Raw genomic sequence first — 16637 nt, 5'->3', positions numbered from 1 at the left:
CATAGAGACCTGGACTTGGAGTTAGGAATACTTGAGTTCAAATCCTGCTTCAGAGACTTAGCTAGGCAAGTCATTTCAGTCAGTCAAGAAACATTTATTAAGCACCTACTATGTGTCAGGTGCTGTGCTGAGTGCTGGGGATACAAAAGAAGGCAAAAGATAGTCTTTGCCCTCAAGGAGTTCACAATCTAATATATATGTAGGCAGTGAAGTGTTGCAGTGTTTGACATGGAGTCAGGAAGGCCTGGGTTCAAATCCAGCCTCAGACATTTACTAGTGTGATGTTTAAAATCTATATTGCGTGATCGCCTTAAATTAGAAGATTGAGCACCAGTCTTTGGGCATTAAACATTTATTAAAGCATACAGATATTCACAAGGAGTTCAGAAAGTTAAGAAAAAGCCTATCTAGCCTAGAGTTCCAGCCTGGTTGGGGTCTTCCTCAAGTCTTCCTCCACCAGCCTGATTTAATCAGGAACTCTCTCCAGCAAACTGATTGTGGAAGCTTTTTATAGGTCTGGAGGCTGTCCTTACACACTGCTTCAAGCTGATTGGTTGGCATCATCCAAATCCATTGGTTCTGAAGGTGTTCTCAAGGTGTGATTACAATCCAGTTAACTTGAAGTAGGCTAATCAGCAGTCAATCACTCTCACTTGATTCAATCAGTCTAGATTAATCTCCAGGTGGGTCTTTGAGTATCTGCTAAATCTCATTATTTCATCACACTAGCAATATGACCCTCAGTGAGTCACTTAACCTCTGTCTGCCTTGATTTCTTCATCTATAAAATGGAATAATAATAGTTCCTATCTCCCAGGGTTGTTATGAGGATAAAGAGATATTTGTAAAGTTCTTTGCAAACTTTAAAGTGCTATCTAAATGCTATTGTTTAACATCTTAGCCTCAGTTTCCTCATCTATGACATGGAGATAAAAATAACACCTCCCTCACAAGGCTGTTGTGAGGGTTAAGTAAAATGACATATGTAAAGTGCTTTGCAAAACCTTAAAGTATTACATAAATTTAAGTTACTGCTACTACTACCAGTACCACCACCACCACCACCACTACTACTATTACATCTTTGGGTTAAAGTAGAAACTATTTTCAGGGAATCAGTTCTCAGTAGATACCACCCCTTTCCTTAAATTGAAGCAAAAAAAAAATGACTGAATTTAGAGGCTCTAGAAAATAGCTGATTATATAGCAAAGCAGGCATGTTTAGATGAGTTCAGTACAGGAGAGACAATAGCATTATAGAAAATTAACTAATTTATATAGTGGTTGAAGACAGCATTATTCACATTTTACAGATGAGAAAATGAGACCAAGAGTAGCCGAGTCTCATATATATATATATATATATATATGTGTGTGTGTGTGTGTATATATATATATATATATATATATATATATATATATATATATATATATGATTTAGCTGAAAGGGATCTTAGAAGTCATATAATCCAGTCCTCTTATGAAGGTTCCTTACAAGGATCAAATGAGATAATATCTGTAGAAGCACTTAGCACAGTGCCTGGCACTTAGTAGGTGTTATATAAATGCTTATTCCCCCTTCCCTCATTCTTCTCCTGCTACAGATGAGGGAAATCAGACTCAGAGAATTAAAGTGGTCTGTACAGTGTCCAATATGTAGGATGTATGAGGCAGGATTCAAATCCAGGTCCTCTGATTTTATCTCCACTGTGCTTTCTATTGTACCATTGTTTCTAGTTGTCCAAGATAGGATTTGAACCCAAGTTTCCCAAATACGGGATGAATTCTATCCCTTTCCCCTATGCCGTGTTACCTTTCCTAGGATGTTAGAATCGCAAACGCCTTTCTAGTCCAGTCTAATTCCTAGAATCATAGGATCTCAAAGCTGGCAGGAACCTTATAGACATCCTAAAGTCAGAATCCATGATTCATTCTCATTCACCCTCCATGCCTCCCTCTTTCTACTTCCCTTTCCTTCTCCATCTCCCTGACTCCTTCCTCCCTTCACCCTTCCTCTCTCCTCTCTTTTCTCTCTTCTCTCTCCTCTCTCCTTCCCCCCTCCCCCTCCCCATTTCTCTCTCCATCTCTCTCCTCTTCTCTCTTCTCACCCTTTCTCCTTTTCTCTCCCTTCTTTCTTCTCTTTCTCTCTCTCCCTTTCCTCTTCTCCCCTTCCCTCCTCTTCTCTTTCTCTCTAACTCTGTCTCACTGTCTCTGTCCCTATCTCTGTGTCTCTGTCTCTGCCTGTTTGTCTCTATCCCTTCCTTCCTCTCTCTCTCTCCCTTTCCAATTCTTCAATCCAGGTCACCCTACCTGTGGGGCACATGATCCAACTAAACTGGGGAGTCTCTTGTCATTTTCCCCAACCCCTACTTGAAACTTGAGGTTTTTTTAAGGTATCTTACCTGAGAAATGAATTTCCACACCTACTACATGACTCTGAATCTAGGTGATTATCTCCTCTTGTTGATGGCCCCTTGAAATCTAGTCCATCATCAGGTCATCCTTGAGCCTGAGAGTCTGGATCAGGGACCTCTTAGAAGCAAGCTGACCTGGAGCTGAGACAAATGGAGACAGAGACCCAAAGAGACATACAGAGAATGGAAATGAATATCTTGGACAGTTCTCTCACCTTGAGGCTGTTTAGGTACCTTACCCCATGTGACAAATGCCAGTTGCCATCTTCTTCTCCCTAATTTGCCCAGGGTCTGATATATAGGCAATATAACAGTCAGAATTCACACCAGGTTTTCTGATTCTACATCCATTGTGCCTTCTACTGCAAGTTATTGCCCATTCTTGGCAGGGCTAGGATTTAAACCCAGCTCTCCTAACTCCAGAACAAACTCCAACTTCTTTCCCCTGACTGGTATGTTGTAAGGGAGGTTCCCTCCTGTGACTTATGGAAGCGTGTCTCATATATGTGTTTTGTTTATGCCAAAGAGATGGGAATTCTCTCCCCAGAGTAAATTCTGTTCTCTGTGTGATCCCATTTGTCTTTCAGCTGGGATTCTACAAAGGGCCAGCTAGGTCCCAGGTCACCCTGAGCAGCATGGTCAACCAGACCCGGGTCATCTTAGAGGAACAAGCCCGGCATCTGCTGAATGAGCAGGAGAGAGCAACCATGGGCTACTACCTAGATGAATACAAGGAAAATAACATCCATGTGGATGCCCTCATCATGGCTCTGTTTGAACTACTCAACACCCAAGCCAAGGTACGGTGCTGTGGCCAGGCCTGTCACCCCCGGAGCTGGTCCAGACCAGCTCTGGAGACTTTGAGGTGGCAGTCGGGATTCAGGGAGTGGGGAGGAGTGACTTGAACATCTGTTGGAACCCTCCCTTTCCTTTAGACTTTGTCAAGGCCCCAGTTATACATTCAGAGGCCTTCCCCCTCCCCCTGCCTGCCTAAGGTAGAGACACCTTTGCTTGTCAGTTCAAACAGACATCCCATTTTGTGGGATGGTGTTTGTAGTAGAGTGGGGGATCAGGGAAGGGATCTTTGGAGAGCATGATTTTGGCTTTGGGGTTCTCAGAGCTTGGGGCTATCACAGGTTTGTGCATTTAGATCTAGAAGTGACCTTGGAGGCCATTTAGTGCAAACTCCTCATTTTACAGATGAAGAAATGGGTTTGGAGAAATTATAAAACTTGCTCAAGGCAACGTAGATAGTAATTGTTGCAATCTTGTATAAAACGTTAGAGCTAAGGGGCAGCTAGGTGGTGCAGTGGATAGAGCACCGGCCCTGGATTCAGTAGGACCTGAGTTCAAATCCGGCCTCAGACACTTAACACTTACTAGCTGTGTGACCCTGGGCAAGTCACTTAACCCCAATTGCCTCACTAAAAAACAAAAAAAACCAAAACCAAAACCAAAACGTTAGAGCTAGGGCTGAGGTGGAACTTGGTAGTTCCCATTGCCCATATACAATAAGATAGATGGACATGGGTCTAAATGATCACAGAGTCAAAGGCAGTAGAAGTGAATAGGTTCTTGGAGTTCATCCGGTCCAATCCCTTCATTTTACTGTTGAAGAAACCAAGGCCTAGCTAGGCCTTGGGTGAAGTGATTTGCCAAAGGTCTCCCAGATAGACATGCTTTGATTTGGAGCCAGGTCTTCTGACTTTAGATTACTAGCTGTGTGACCCTGGGCAAGTCACTTAACCCTCATTGCCCTGGGGGGGGGGGGGAAGAAGAAGAAGAACTCTTTCCATTGGAAAGTTCATTGGGTCTGGAGCCAGAGGACCTGAATTGAAATCCTTCTACTGATACATACTACAACTGGTATAACCCTTGGCATGTTATTTTTCTTCCCTGAGCCTCAGTTTCCCCATCTGTAAGACGAAGACGTTGGACTAGATGGCCTTCGTGACCTTTTACATCGATAAACCTATAACCCTGAGCAAGTTATTTGACCAAAGTTGTTGAGAAGTGTTACAAGTTCATTTGTGGAGAGGAGTTATAATTGAAGGGGGCCTTAGGGATCATTTAATTTAGGATTATAGAAGGGGAAATAAACCTTTTCCCAGAGCTCTCAGCTGAATATGTTCTTTTGTTCCTCAGTTTTCCCTCCTATCTGAGGTGAGGGGGCTGATCTCCCCCCATGACCTCGATCGCTTTGACAACATGGTGCTGAAACGGGAGATTGAGTCCATGAAGGCCCGGCAGCCATCCTGCACTGGCACTGGCACTGGCACGGACACTTACTCTGTGGTGTCTTACAGTGACACTGGCTCCTCCTCGGGCAGCCACGTCACTTCTACCACGGTCAGCTCTGCTCGAGTGAGTGCCCCCACCCTCGGCCCATGTCTGCTTGGGGGCGGGGTGGGGGTTCTTCTTCCAGCCCTTGATTCTCTCTCTGGAATCAGACTGTATGCATTCAGTGGGAGCTCCCTTCCTCCCTCCCCTCCCAAACCAGAACCAGGCCCCAGCCAAGGTCTTTTTGCAACTGATCATTCGCAGCCCTGTGATCTCACAAGTAATGAGTGCCTCATGATCCCAGAGGATTCAAGAGATTTCGTCAAAGCTAAGTGGTATGATGGAGGAAGGAGGGTAAAGGGAGAAGCAGGAACCCTTCTCCTTTGGACTCTCCATCACCAGGTGTGACACATCAGTCTGTAAGCATCTATATTTTCCATAGGGTCAGTACTTGGTGATTATTCAGTGGCTGATTATCCAGCTTGCCTGGGTCTCCTGACTCAGTTTCTCCTTCTTGTTGGTCCAGTCACTATACCTGCACCAATAAAACAGAGGGAAAAGGAAATGGAGAAGAATTCTTACTTCTCTGTTTGTCTGGGTCCTTGCTCTTCCGATATACTTAGGGAGGAGGTTGGAGCTGTTGACAGAAATGAGATTTTTATATTATCTAGGGATTTTCATGACATTGTCTCCCATGTTTCTCCATGTCTGTGAATATTCAAGATAGGGTTAATGACCTGTGATTCCATTCATGGAGGGAACTCCTGATGAGGAACTTCCTCTACTTATACAGGTCAGCAGCTTCTCTGCAAATTATTGTCTTAAAGAGTTGCTAATAACAATGAGAGGACCAGTGACTTGCCTAGGGTCACACAGCTAGCATGTCAGAGGTGTGACAAGAACCCAGGTCTTCCTGGCCAACTCTATCTTCTATGCCTCATTGCCTCTGAATAGCCTAAGTATGATCTATACATGACCTCTTGACTATCAGCAGACCTTAAGAGGCCACAGACTGCCTTCCTTCCGCAGCAGTCTGCCTCCTTTCCCTTTGCAGAGTGCCTCCCCACCCCCTTCCTTAAACTGGGGCAGGGGTGGGAACAAAGTCCACTGACAGCTTTATTTCCCACAAGAATTCCAAGTCCAAATGATTTTCCTGGACAGATGCAGGAAGTAGCATCAAAGCCCTGATTATAACAACATCATCATTTCATGCTTCAGGATATAAACTGATCACCTGGAGTCCTAATTCTCCAGGATGAAGCTGGAGTCCTGCTGCTCTCCACGTGTTCAGAATAGCAAATTCACTTCAGTGCCTTCATCATCCATTTACTGGTTTATGCAGCACTTACAAGATGGGCTCAGGATAATATATCTTGTCCAGGGGGTGACCCCTAAGTGAAAATCCTGGTCACTCGGACGTAGTGCAGGGCTCAGATGCAAAGTGCTGCCTTTGGAATCCGTGAAGATAATCTGGGATTAGGTTAAAAACTACATGCTTTAAGCTGCCACATTCCTGTCCCCTTAAGACAGGGACCCTGACAGAAACAAATTTCAATCATCTGCTGCCCATTAAGGAATCATTTAGATTTTAGGAGATGATTGGGAGTGTTTTTTCAGGTCCAGGGAACAAGAGTCTTAGAAGCAGCATGGAAAGAGCAATGAATGGCCTGGGAGACTGTGGCCCTGGGTTCTAGTCCTGACTCGGTTACCAGCTTGCTGTATTGCTCTGGGCAGCTCGCTTTCAGCTCCCCAATCCTCTAATTCTCTGAGCCCCTGGCTCAGGCCCCACCTTCTGCCAATATCACTTCACATGTCCCCAAAGGTCGAAATCTGGTATGTCTTAAAAATCCCAGTCAGCTGGAAGATTTTGGATTTTGCTTTGCGGTAGCTGGTGTTACCTCCCCTTCAGTGCTGAGGACCTCTGGGAGCTTCAAAAGGGCCCTCTGGCTTTTTTGCATATGGTTTCTATGTCTGGATTTTTCTTCCCTAAATAGCCAGGCTTCATCATATTCAGTCCAGTCTCTGATGACCTGTGAGATGTCCTTGCACTTCTTGTCACTTTCATGAGCAAATACCTCCCGCCTGTTGGGTAGTACCTGGACTGGGACAGAAGAGGGTTTAGCTCTATGCTCACCCCTGCCCTTCCATGTCCAGAAAGAGCCCTAAAAGCCCTACAGGCAACGTGGGTGATCTTCTGCACCTCAGTGACTGCCTTCAAGAGGGACCAAGAACCTTGGACATGGAAACCTGGAAAACTTCTCTATTGCAGGGAAGTGTGAAATGCTTTGTGCCTGGTTAAGAGACAGCTTGCCAGGGAAGGGCACACCCTGGATCATTCCTCAAATGCTTCTAATACTTTTTTGTAGTAAAACAATACACACACTTCGATGCACGTGAGTAGATTGGTATGCATGCATATATATACACACATATAACATATGCATGCATGTATACATACATATATAATATATAATACACATACATATGCTCATGCGTCCTTCCAGACAAGCAGCAAACATTTGCTAGTGGCCTAGTGTGTGCACTATTGTTAGAAAACCTTCCCTGAATGCCCAACGGTGAAATTTGCTAAGAGCCTGAAGCTCAGCAGGCTATGCAGGCTGAATCTAATGATTTGGCCCCTTTTCCTTCTTCTGTCATCATTCCTGAGACATTCCCCAGATGGGAGCACTCAATCAGACTCAATCCCTGGATGCCATCGGACTATGGAAGCCTGAGGGTGGCATTTGCATCCAAGGCCTTGCCTACATTTCATATCGAGGCTTCTAGGAAGGGCTGAAAGTCTTTGCTTCTCCCTTGGGGCACAGACCATGGGCTGAGATGGTCCCTAATTTCCTATTTTTAGTAGGTTGGTTTCACAACCACTCTGTAAGTTTTGGTATTAATCCTCGCTTAGCTCCAGGGCCCCTAAAATGTCTGCCCTGTGCTGCTTCTGCGATTTTTACTTTAACAGCTTCATGCAAGAGAATATGTTACTTAGTGGGTTTGTGGCAAGAAGGACCGGGGAATTCTTTTACTGGGGTCTGATGTTTATTTTTATTGCCTTTTTGTGTGTGGAGTGGTAGTGGTTTGCTGCATCTGTTCCAGTCCCTAATGCATTGTTTTATTTTGTTTCCCCCCCCTTTTTGTGTTTGCCTGAATTATCTTTCCCAGGAGCGGCTCTTGTGGTTAATAGACCTAATGGAGGTATGGTCCTTTCACTGGGGAGCTTTCCTGCTGTGGTTTCCATAGTAAAAAAAAAAGATGGGTTGGATGGTAGGGTGAAGGACAGAGAGTGGGTGGCTGCCAGAGCAGGTCTGTCTCTAAGGTCTGGCCCTATAGGGGGCTGAATAGGAAGGACATGTTCTCCAACATCTCCTCCTGTTTGCCCCTCCGTCTTTTTTATGTGCCCATCTGCTTGTTCTTGGATCTCACTGGCTCATTGTCTGCTGTGCTTGCCAGCTCATTAGGCTTTTCCCATGGCTTCAGTCCTCCTCTTCCTCCTTGTCACATCATACCACATGACAGCTGTCCTGTCAGTGTGTCATGGTGGAAAGAACCTTCAATAGTGGCAGGACTGGGAGCACGGCACAGATCTTTTGGCTCCTGCTCCATGACCTTGGCCAAAGCACTTCTTCGGTGGCTCAGTTCTAACATTTATATTTTAACGTCCCTTCCAGCTCCGACATTCTATTCCCCTAAGGGCCCTTATACTTTTGACATTCTGTGTTCTAATGTCCCTTCCAGCTCTGTGTCCTAAGATCCCTTAGAATACCTCTGACATTCTATACTGTAATGCTTCTTCTAGTCTGATTTTCTGTGCCCTGAGCTCCCTCATACATCTGTCATTAGATGTCCTAAGGCCCCTTCCAGTTCTGACACGGTATTCTCTAAAGTTCCTTCCACTTTTAACTTCTTTGCTTATTCGTATGTGTGGTAGAAGCTGCCTCATGCTACTTATGGGATTCTTTTGTTACTACCACAACATGGTGGTGTACAATATGGAGTAGTGGAAAGAGTTGGAGGCCAGAAAGACCAGAGTTCAAACCTTATCTCCAACCTTTGGTAGTTGTGGGGGCATGGGAAAGAAACTTAACCTGTTTGAGTCTCAGTTTTCTCATCTGTAAAAAGGGCAAAATAATACCTATGGTACCTATCTAGCAGGATAGCTAGGTGACACTGTAGATAGAGTGCTAGTTCTGGAGTCAGGAAGATTCATCTTCCCAAGTTCAAATCTGGCCTCAGATACTTACTAGCTGGGTTTGCTGCCTCAGTTTTCTCATCTGTATAATGCTCTGGAGAAGGAGTTGGACATGATTGAAAATGACTAAACAACAAACAAAACCTATCTACCAAGGTTGCTATGAGCATCAAATGAAATAATTTATGCAAAGTTATTTGATTCTCTAAGAGCTTTATAAATATTAGCTATTATTTTGATTACTAGTGGCTGTCTATTTCTAACCATTGGTCCATTCCTTTATGAGCTGACCAGATCTGATGGATTTTGCCTATTTCATAATAGAAGCCCTGTGTCATTTAGGAGGATCGATGTCTTAGCATTCTTATAACCTTCTCTTCTCCTTGCTTACCTACTAGCCCTCAATCTTTGGGTGTCAAGTGTTCAGAGAAGTTAAAGGGCAAAAGAATTTTTACCAAGACCTCTTAACTTTCTTCCATGTCAGTTCAGGTGACAGTTATTGAGAATTATTGTCCTCCAGGGCTAGGGATGAGTACTTATCTAAACACATTAGTGACTGTGGGCCTCAGGGTAAGCAGAAATGAATGTTGTCCATCTGTATTAATCTCTTATCTCTCTCACTTGCCCTTTCCTAATGTAATTCAAGTACACATCAAGGATCTCAGTAGTCAAATCCAACAGAAAGAAATACAATGATATTAACCAGTTATGATAGATTAACACTTGGGTCTCCAAGTAGATAGACAAATAGGTGATAGATGGATGGATGGAGGAAGGGAGGGAGGAAGAGAGAGATAGAGAGAGAGATGATAGAGAGCATTTATTAAGTTGTTATGTACCACATTACTGTGCCATACTGGGAAGTTAGATGGTGAAGTGGATAGTACTAGGTCTGGAGTGAGAAAGACCTGAGTTTAAATCCAGCCTCAGACATTTACTAGCTGTGTGACCCTGGGCAAGTCACTTAACCCTGTTTACCTCAGTTTCCTCATCTGTAAAATGATCTGGAAAAGGAAATGGGCAAACCACTTCATATCTTTATCAAGAAAACCCTAAATGGGGTCACAGAGAGTCAGATACCATTAAAATGACTGAACAACAACAACAACAACAACAACAAAAATCCCACCAAGTCCTGTGCTAGGCACTGAGATTATAAATGTAGGCAAGATAATGTAAAAGCTCACCCAGGGGAGTTCCAGGGGTAGAGTTGAAGTTTCCAGTGGGGATGAAGGCTAGAATGGTTTGGCAATGGACAGGAAGATGGTGGTACAGTGGAGAGAACATTAGATTTGAAGTCAGAGGCCTTGAGTTTTTTAATCTTGCCTCTGACATTAACTACCATGGAAAATTCAGTCAAGCTCTCTGGGCCTCCAAATCTCAAATGCCCCTTTTGGCTCCTAAACTATAAACTTGTGAATCTACTACCCATAAAAGTTTTCTGTGGCCTCCTACATTCCTCTCCTTTCCATGCCTGCAGCAGTCAGTCCCTGACACCCAGCCCACACCCAAGCTCTCCCAGGGCTGCAAGGGCAGCTATTGTAGCAGGCTAAGAACTCTGGTTCTCTATAGCATTACCTATTGTTCAGTGCCAAAGAGGGTACATTATAATGTAGGGAGGGCTGCTGAGGGGGTAACCACCAAGGAGCCCACGCACAGTAGAGAATGCAGCATAGCACTGGAGTTACCTTCAGGAACCCTCTTTAGGTATTCTATGAGGACAGGAGTGTTGGAGCAGAGGCAGGCCTCACCCAACCAACACACCACAACCTCACCACTAAAAGGGCCCTGATAACTGACTTTGAGAGTCACACTCTTAGATTTTTAGAATCCCAGTGTCAGAAGATACATTAGAGGACAGCAGGTCCAATCCTTACCCAAATTTTAATTACTTTTTATAGCCCTTCCAACCAGTAGTCATCTAGCTTATACTTGAATTCTTCCAACGATGGGGAGCTCCCTCCCTAATGAATTGGTCCTTAAAAAGTCTTGGGGTTTTTTTCCCTTTTCTTCTTCCATGCAAACGTCAGTATGACCTTTAGTCCTACCAGTATCTCTCTTTAAATTTAAGGATAGATTTCTAATTTTCTGAGGCTAATGCATCCACTCCTTCCCATCCCTTGACCTACCTCCCCTCCAGATCCACATACCCATTCAGAATAAACCTTGTGTATTGCAGCAAAGCTCCCCCCTTTTTTCCTTTTGGCATGTATACAGGGTGAGATGGAAACAGCTAGGTAACCATGCTCCTGAACTTCGTCACTGCACTTTGGGGGGACTAATTACCATTTAGAATAATTTCCTTTATCAGGCAGAATGGCTATCTTTCCCAGGTTAAATGCCTTCTCCTATTGCAACTGTTTTCCATAAACAAGCTAAGGACCAAGGAAGATCAAATGTAGTTCTAATCGTGAAATCCCATTTATTTTTCATTTGCTTAATTCCAAGTCAACCCTGAGAATTTTCACCTGATTCCAAATAACATTATTTCCTTCCCCTAAAAAATAGCTGCCAAGATAGCAAAATTAAAAGCTGTATTGATTAAAGGTGGGGATACCATGGGGAGAACATAACTCTCAACTTTTCATTATATAGTGAATATTTATTATGAAAAGTGCCAATTTTACAGTTTCATAGAATGAAGCCTGTCTTATGTCTCTGTGGCCTCTAAGGTCCTTTCCAAATTTAAAATTGTTGGGTCTATTATTTTTAGGGCAGTAGACTGCCCCCCAGTTTATATTTATACAGCTTGTTTGTACATAGTTGTTAGAATATTGTCTCTTGGGGCAGCTAGGTGGCGCAGTGGATAGTGAAGTCAGGAGTACCTGAGTTCAAATCTGGCTTCAGACACTTAACACACACTTACTAGCTGTGTGACCTTGGGCAAGTCACTTAACTCCAATTGTCTCACTTAAAAAAAAAAGAATATTGTCTCTTTCATTAAATTGTAAGCTTCTTGAGGGTAGGCACTGTCTTTTGCCTAATTGGATATGGATCATAAAGCAAGAAAATATTTGCTTAGTTGGTTCTCTTTAAATATGGAGATGACCCATGGAAGAATAGCAAGAATTTGAAAACCTTGGGAAAGAATCCTAGGAGGAAAAACTCAAGAATCATAGCTGTAGAGCTGAAAAAGACTTGTAGAGATTATCTCATCTGAGGATTCTTAAACCCCTTCAGCAGGTTGGTGAAACTTATGGATCCCTTCTTAGAGTAACCTTTTTAAATGCATAAAATAAAAACATAGGATTACAAAGGAAACCAATTGTATAGAAATAGTTATCAAAATATTTTTGAAAAAATAAAACAGTTCTCAGACCCCAGAGTAAGAACCATTGGTTTAGTTCAACTTCTTTTGCTAACAGAAAAGTTAAGTGACTTGCTGACTGTGACACAGGGAGTAAGTAGCCCAGATAGGGTTTCACTCAGGTCCTCTGAATTCTAATCCAGCAGTCTTTCCACTGTGCTGCCTCCCCAGACTGGAATTATTCTGATGCAGGTGCAGGGTAGCTAGGTGGTACAGTGGATAAAGCACCAGCCCTGGATTCAGGAGGACCTGAGTTCAAATCTGACATCAGACACTTGACACTTACTAGCTGTGTGACCTTGGGCAAGTCACATAACCCTCATTGCCAGGCCTAAAAATAAAAATAATAATAAGACAGATGCAGGTGCTTAGTTATAGACTCTTTAGAGAAAAATGATTCAGTGTTTTGTTTTATGAATCTGGGATATTAGAATGGGAAGAGGAAGATATGGGTGTCAGAGATGGAAGGGTTCTTAGAACATAGGATGATAGTATAGATAATATAGCTTAAAGTCTTTAGAATGTATATGGGGGCAGCTAGATGGCGCAGTGGATAGAGCACCAGCCCTGGAGTCAGGAGTACCTGAGTTCAAATCCGGCCTCAGACACTTAACACTTACTAGCTGTGTGACCCTGGGCAAGTCACTTAACCTCAATTGCCTCACTAAAAAAAAAAAAAAAAAGAATGTATATAATGTTAAACATATGCCTGGAATGTTAGAACTGGAAAACATCTTTACAGATAATGAAATTATTCACTGAATGGAGAGGAAATGGGAGCAAGCTAAATTGCATGTAGAAGGACTGAAGGTTGACACTAAGAAGCAATTCCATGTCAAAGTTATAACCATTTTCCTCCTCCTTGTTGTCATCATCATCTTCTTCTTCTTCTTCTTCTTCTTCTTCTTCTTCTTCTTCTTCTTCTTCTTCTTCTTCTTCTTCCTCCTCCTCCTCCTTTTACACCTACTTCTTCCTCTTTTCCTGTTTCTCCTCCTTTCTCATCCTTTTCTTCATCTTTCTGGTACAGTAGACACAATGTAAAGCCTTCCTAATAATAGGAGCACAATAAATATTTGTTGAATTTAGTTGAATTGTTTAAATGTAGCTCCCCCCAGAGGCATAGAAATAAATTTACCTGATGACCTCTGAAGGTCCAGATCTTCCCTAGAATATTGACCTGGAATCACCTCCTTTTTGGTACTCTTTAAAAATTGCTATTAATATTCTTTTCTTTCTTCCCTCCTCACTTCCATTGGCTAATTACTGCCCCTTCCTTCTCAATAGAACCATCCTTTCCTTGTAACAAATAAATCCAATCAAGAAAAACCATATTGACGCATTGGCCCTATCTACCAATATATTCCTCATTACACACTCGTGGACTACTTACCTCTTTGATGAGAGGGGAGAAGCATGCTTCAGTGTCAGTCCTCTGTTGTCACAATTGGATGCTGCATTGACCAGTTTTCTGAGCTCTTTTGATGTTCTTTTTCTCCAGTACTCTTTGCAGCAGACCAAAGACCATATTTCTGCCAGAACTTACCCCCCTCCCCCCTGTTTGCAATTGTCACGATCTTCTGCATTCAGTAAAAATTAGTTCCTTATGTTCCCACTAAGTGAAAGCGAGAACCCATAAAGAGAGGAAATTGGGAAGCCTTTGTTTATAATATTTTCATTTCTTCCCCTCAAATTACTAATCCTGCTGAGATCTCTCAGGTCCTGGTTGAAATCCCCAATCACTGTTCATCCTGAGCTGATGGGTCTCTAATCTCATGTTCCTTCTATTAAATTCCATTTTAAGATTTCTCAGCACAAAAAAGCCCTCAGTGAAGCACCTGGAACAATAAATTCACCCAACAGCTTAATGGCATCTGAGGTAGTTACTGCAAGTCTCCGACTAACATTGCTATGGAGTTTGGAGCAAGAAACAATTCAGGTGACAAATGTTTCATGTTTGTCCTCAGTGGGCTTATGTAACATCTGCCTCTGTGGCAAGGACTTGGATGGGGCCAACTCTATGTACAGCTGACTTGAGGATGAGAGCTGTGAGGGCCTTCTATTTGGGGAAAGGTCTTGATTTCAAATTCCAGATCTGCTATTTATTATCTGACTTTGGGTAGTTACATCACTTCTCTGAGCCTCAATTTCCTCATCTGTAAAATGAAGAGATTAGACTAGATGATCCCTAACATGCTTTCCAACTTCTAACTTCTATGATCCTATATTGTGTTTTGGTCTAAGACACCTTTTATTAGGTAAGACTGTTTCTTACTTATTTTTCCACTTCTCCATCTTCTATCCAAGCCCCTTCTCCCTTCTTTCCCAGTTGACTCTGCACAGAATCACAGAGAATTTCAGAACTAAGCAGGACATTTGAGAACATCTGGACCAGGAGTTCTGAACCTTTTTTGTATATCATGGGCCCTTTTGGCAAGGTGGTGAAGCCTATGGACCCCTTTTCAGAAAAAGCTTTTAGATGCATAAAATACACAAGATTACTAAAGAAACTAAAGGTTTGTGAAATTATTTTCACTATGTAATGTTTTCCCATCCAAATTAATGAATCTCTTGAAATCTTTCCACAGACCCCTTTAGGATCTGTAGATTCTATGTTAAGACCCCTGTGGTAGACCAAGTCTTTCATTTTAAAAATGAGGAGACTGAGGCTTAGGAAAGTGACTTCCCCAAAGTCACACAGCTTTAAAGTAAGTGGTGCAAGGGGCACCTGGGTGGCTGGGTGGTTAGGGCACTGGCCCTGGATTCAGGAGGGCCTGAGTTCAAATCTGGCCTCAGACACTTGACACTTACTAGCTGTGTGACCCTGGGCAAGTCACTTAACCCCAATTGCCTAACCAAAAATAAAAAATAAAGTAATGCAGCTAAGACTTGAATGCAGTTCTCCTGGATCCAAGTAAAGCCCTTTCTCCACCATACCATGCTGTCTTTCCCATTAGATTCTGCACACAGAAGCCTTAAAGAAAACAAACTAATCCTAGGGTTCAGCTAATGTCTCCAGTGGAGCCTTGATTTGTGACTCCTCAATATTCTTGAAGTCAAAGCGAGAAAGAAGGGAACTTGTAAAAGTTAATAGCCATTAGGAAAACCCAAGACAAAATAACCTGCAGCTGGCAAGCTGTAATTGTTTCATACTAACTTCTAAACTTTCGAAATTGATGTTTGAACAATGCCAAGCTCAGCACCTTTACCAGATGCTCCAGAAAATGACAAAATGCAAAGAGCATCCCCATTTGTCTTCCATGTTTGTTCATTGACAGACCCTGCAGCATTTCTAAGAATCACTCAGTGCTCTTGGATTGGATAAATGCCACACAAGGAATATGCAGGTTGTCTTCCTTCCATCAAGAGGCAGGAGACCTGGGGTCCACTGCTGAGTCTTCACTGAGGCTTTGTGACATTGAGAAAGTTGACTGACCTCTGAGTTCCATTTCCAGAGCTGTAGAATAGAGAGAACAGTTGTAGCACTTTTGTCTCAGGTGGCATCAGGAGGTTTCATTGGAGGATTTGGATTTTGAGATTTTAAACTATGGAATCATAGAATATCAGACTGAGGCAGAATCCTACAAGTCAGGATGTTAAAACTAGAAGGGTCAGAGAAGTATCACAACTAGAATGTTACAGCTGCGAAAGGTCTCAGTGCATAGAATCACAGAGTCACAGTGTGAGAGTTGGAAGGGACCACAGTGGTCATGGAGTTCACTCTATATGTAGAAGAATCCCAGCACACATGCAACAGGTGGTGATCCAGCCTTTGCTCGAAGACCTACCAGGAACGGGGGAAGCTATCATTAGTATAAGAGGTCTGGAAGAGTGAGGAAGGAACAATTATCTATTAAACAGCTCAATATACCAGGTACTGTGCTGAGTGCTTTATATAGATTAAATATTTACAAATATTCTAAGACTTTACAACAGAGGCTCTTGATCTTCCTTTTGTGTGGATGTGTGTCCCCTTTAACTATCTGATGAAACCTATGAACCCTTTCTCAGAATAATATTTTTAGAGGCATCAAATAAAACACATAGGATTACAAAAGAAATCAATTACATTGAAATATAGTTTCTTTCTCTCCTTATCCATCCCTTTTTGTTGGTCTTTCCCTTCCTTCCTCTCTCTCCCTTTTTTCTTTCTTTCTTTCTTTCTTTCTCTTTCTTTCTTTCTTTCTTTCTTTCTTTCTTTCTTTCTTTCTTTCTTTCTTTCTTTCTTTCTTTCTTTCTTTCTTTCTTTCTTTCTTTCTTTCTTTCTTTCTTTCTTTCTTCCTTCCTTCCTTCCTTCCTTCCTTCCTTCCTTCCTTCCTTCCTTCCTTCCTTCCTTCCTTCCTTCCTTCCTTCCTTCCTTCCTTCCTTCCTTCCTTCCTTCCTTCCCCCCCCTCTTTCTCCCCTACAGGTTAAGAAACCTTACTCTAGAATATAAAATGTT

At 42.7% G+C, this 16637-nt stretch overlaps 1 protein-coding gene across 11 annotated transcripts in view; it reads left to right on the top strand.

Annotated features, from left to right (window-relative positions):
- Positions 1-16637, top strand: part of WHRN (whirlin) — a 138431-nt gene that overhangs the window by 106823 nt on the left and 14971 nt on the right. For 5 of the 11 annotated variants that reach the window (XM_043984613.1, XM_043984612.1, XM_043984610.1 and 2 more), the window contains exons 4-5: positions 3002-3214; positions 4560-4778. In XM_043984613.1, coding sequence (XP_043840548.1) covers positions 3002-3214; positions 4560-4778 — 432 coding nt within the window. Of the gene's footprint in view, positions 1-3001; positions 3215-4559; positions 4779-7865; positions 7899-16637 lie in introns of all 11 variants that reach the window. The other 6 variants (XM_043984607.1, XM_043984606.1, XM_043984611.1 and 3 more) reach the window with 2 other exon arrangements.

This window comes from Dromiciops gliroides, chromosome 2 (assembly GCF_019393635.1).
Source record: "Dromiciops gliroides isolate mDroGli1 chromosome 2, mDroGli1.pri, whole genome shotgun sequence".
Taxonomy (NCBI): Eukaryota; Metazoa; Chordata; class Mammalia; order Microbiotheria; family Microbiotheriidae; genus Dromiciops; species Dromiciops gliroides.
The sequence above is the reverse complement of the archived record's forward strand: the minus strand, read 5'-3'. Positions and strand labels throughout refer to the sequence as shown.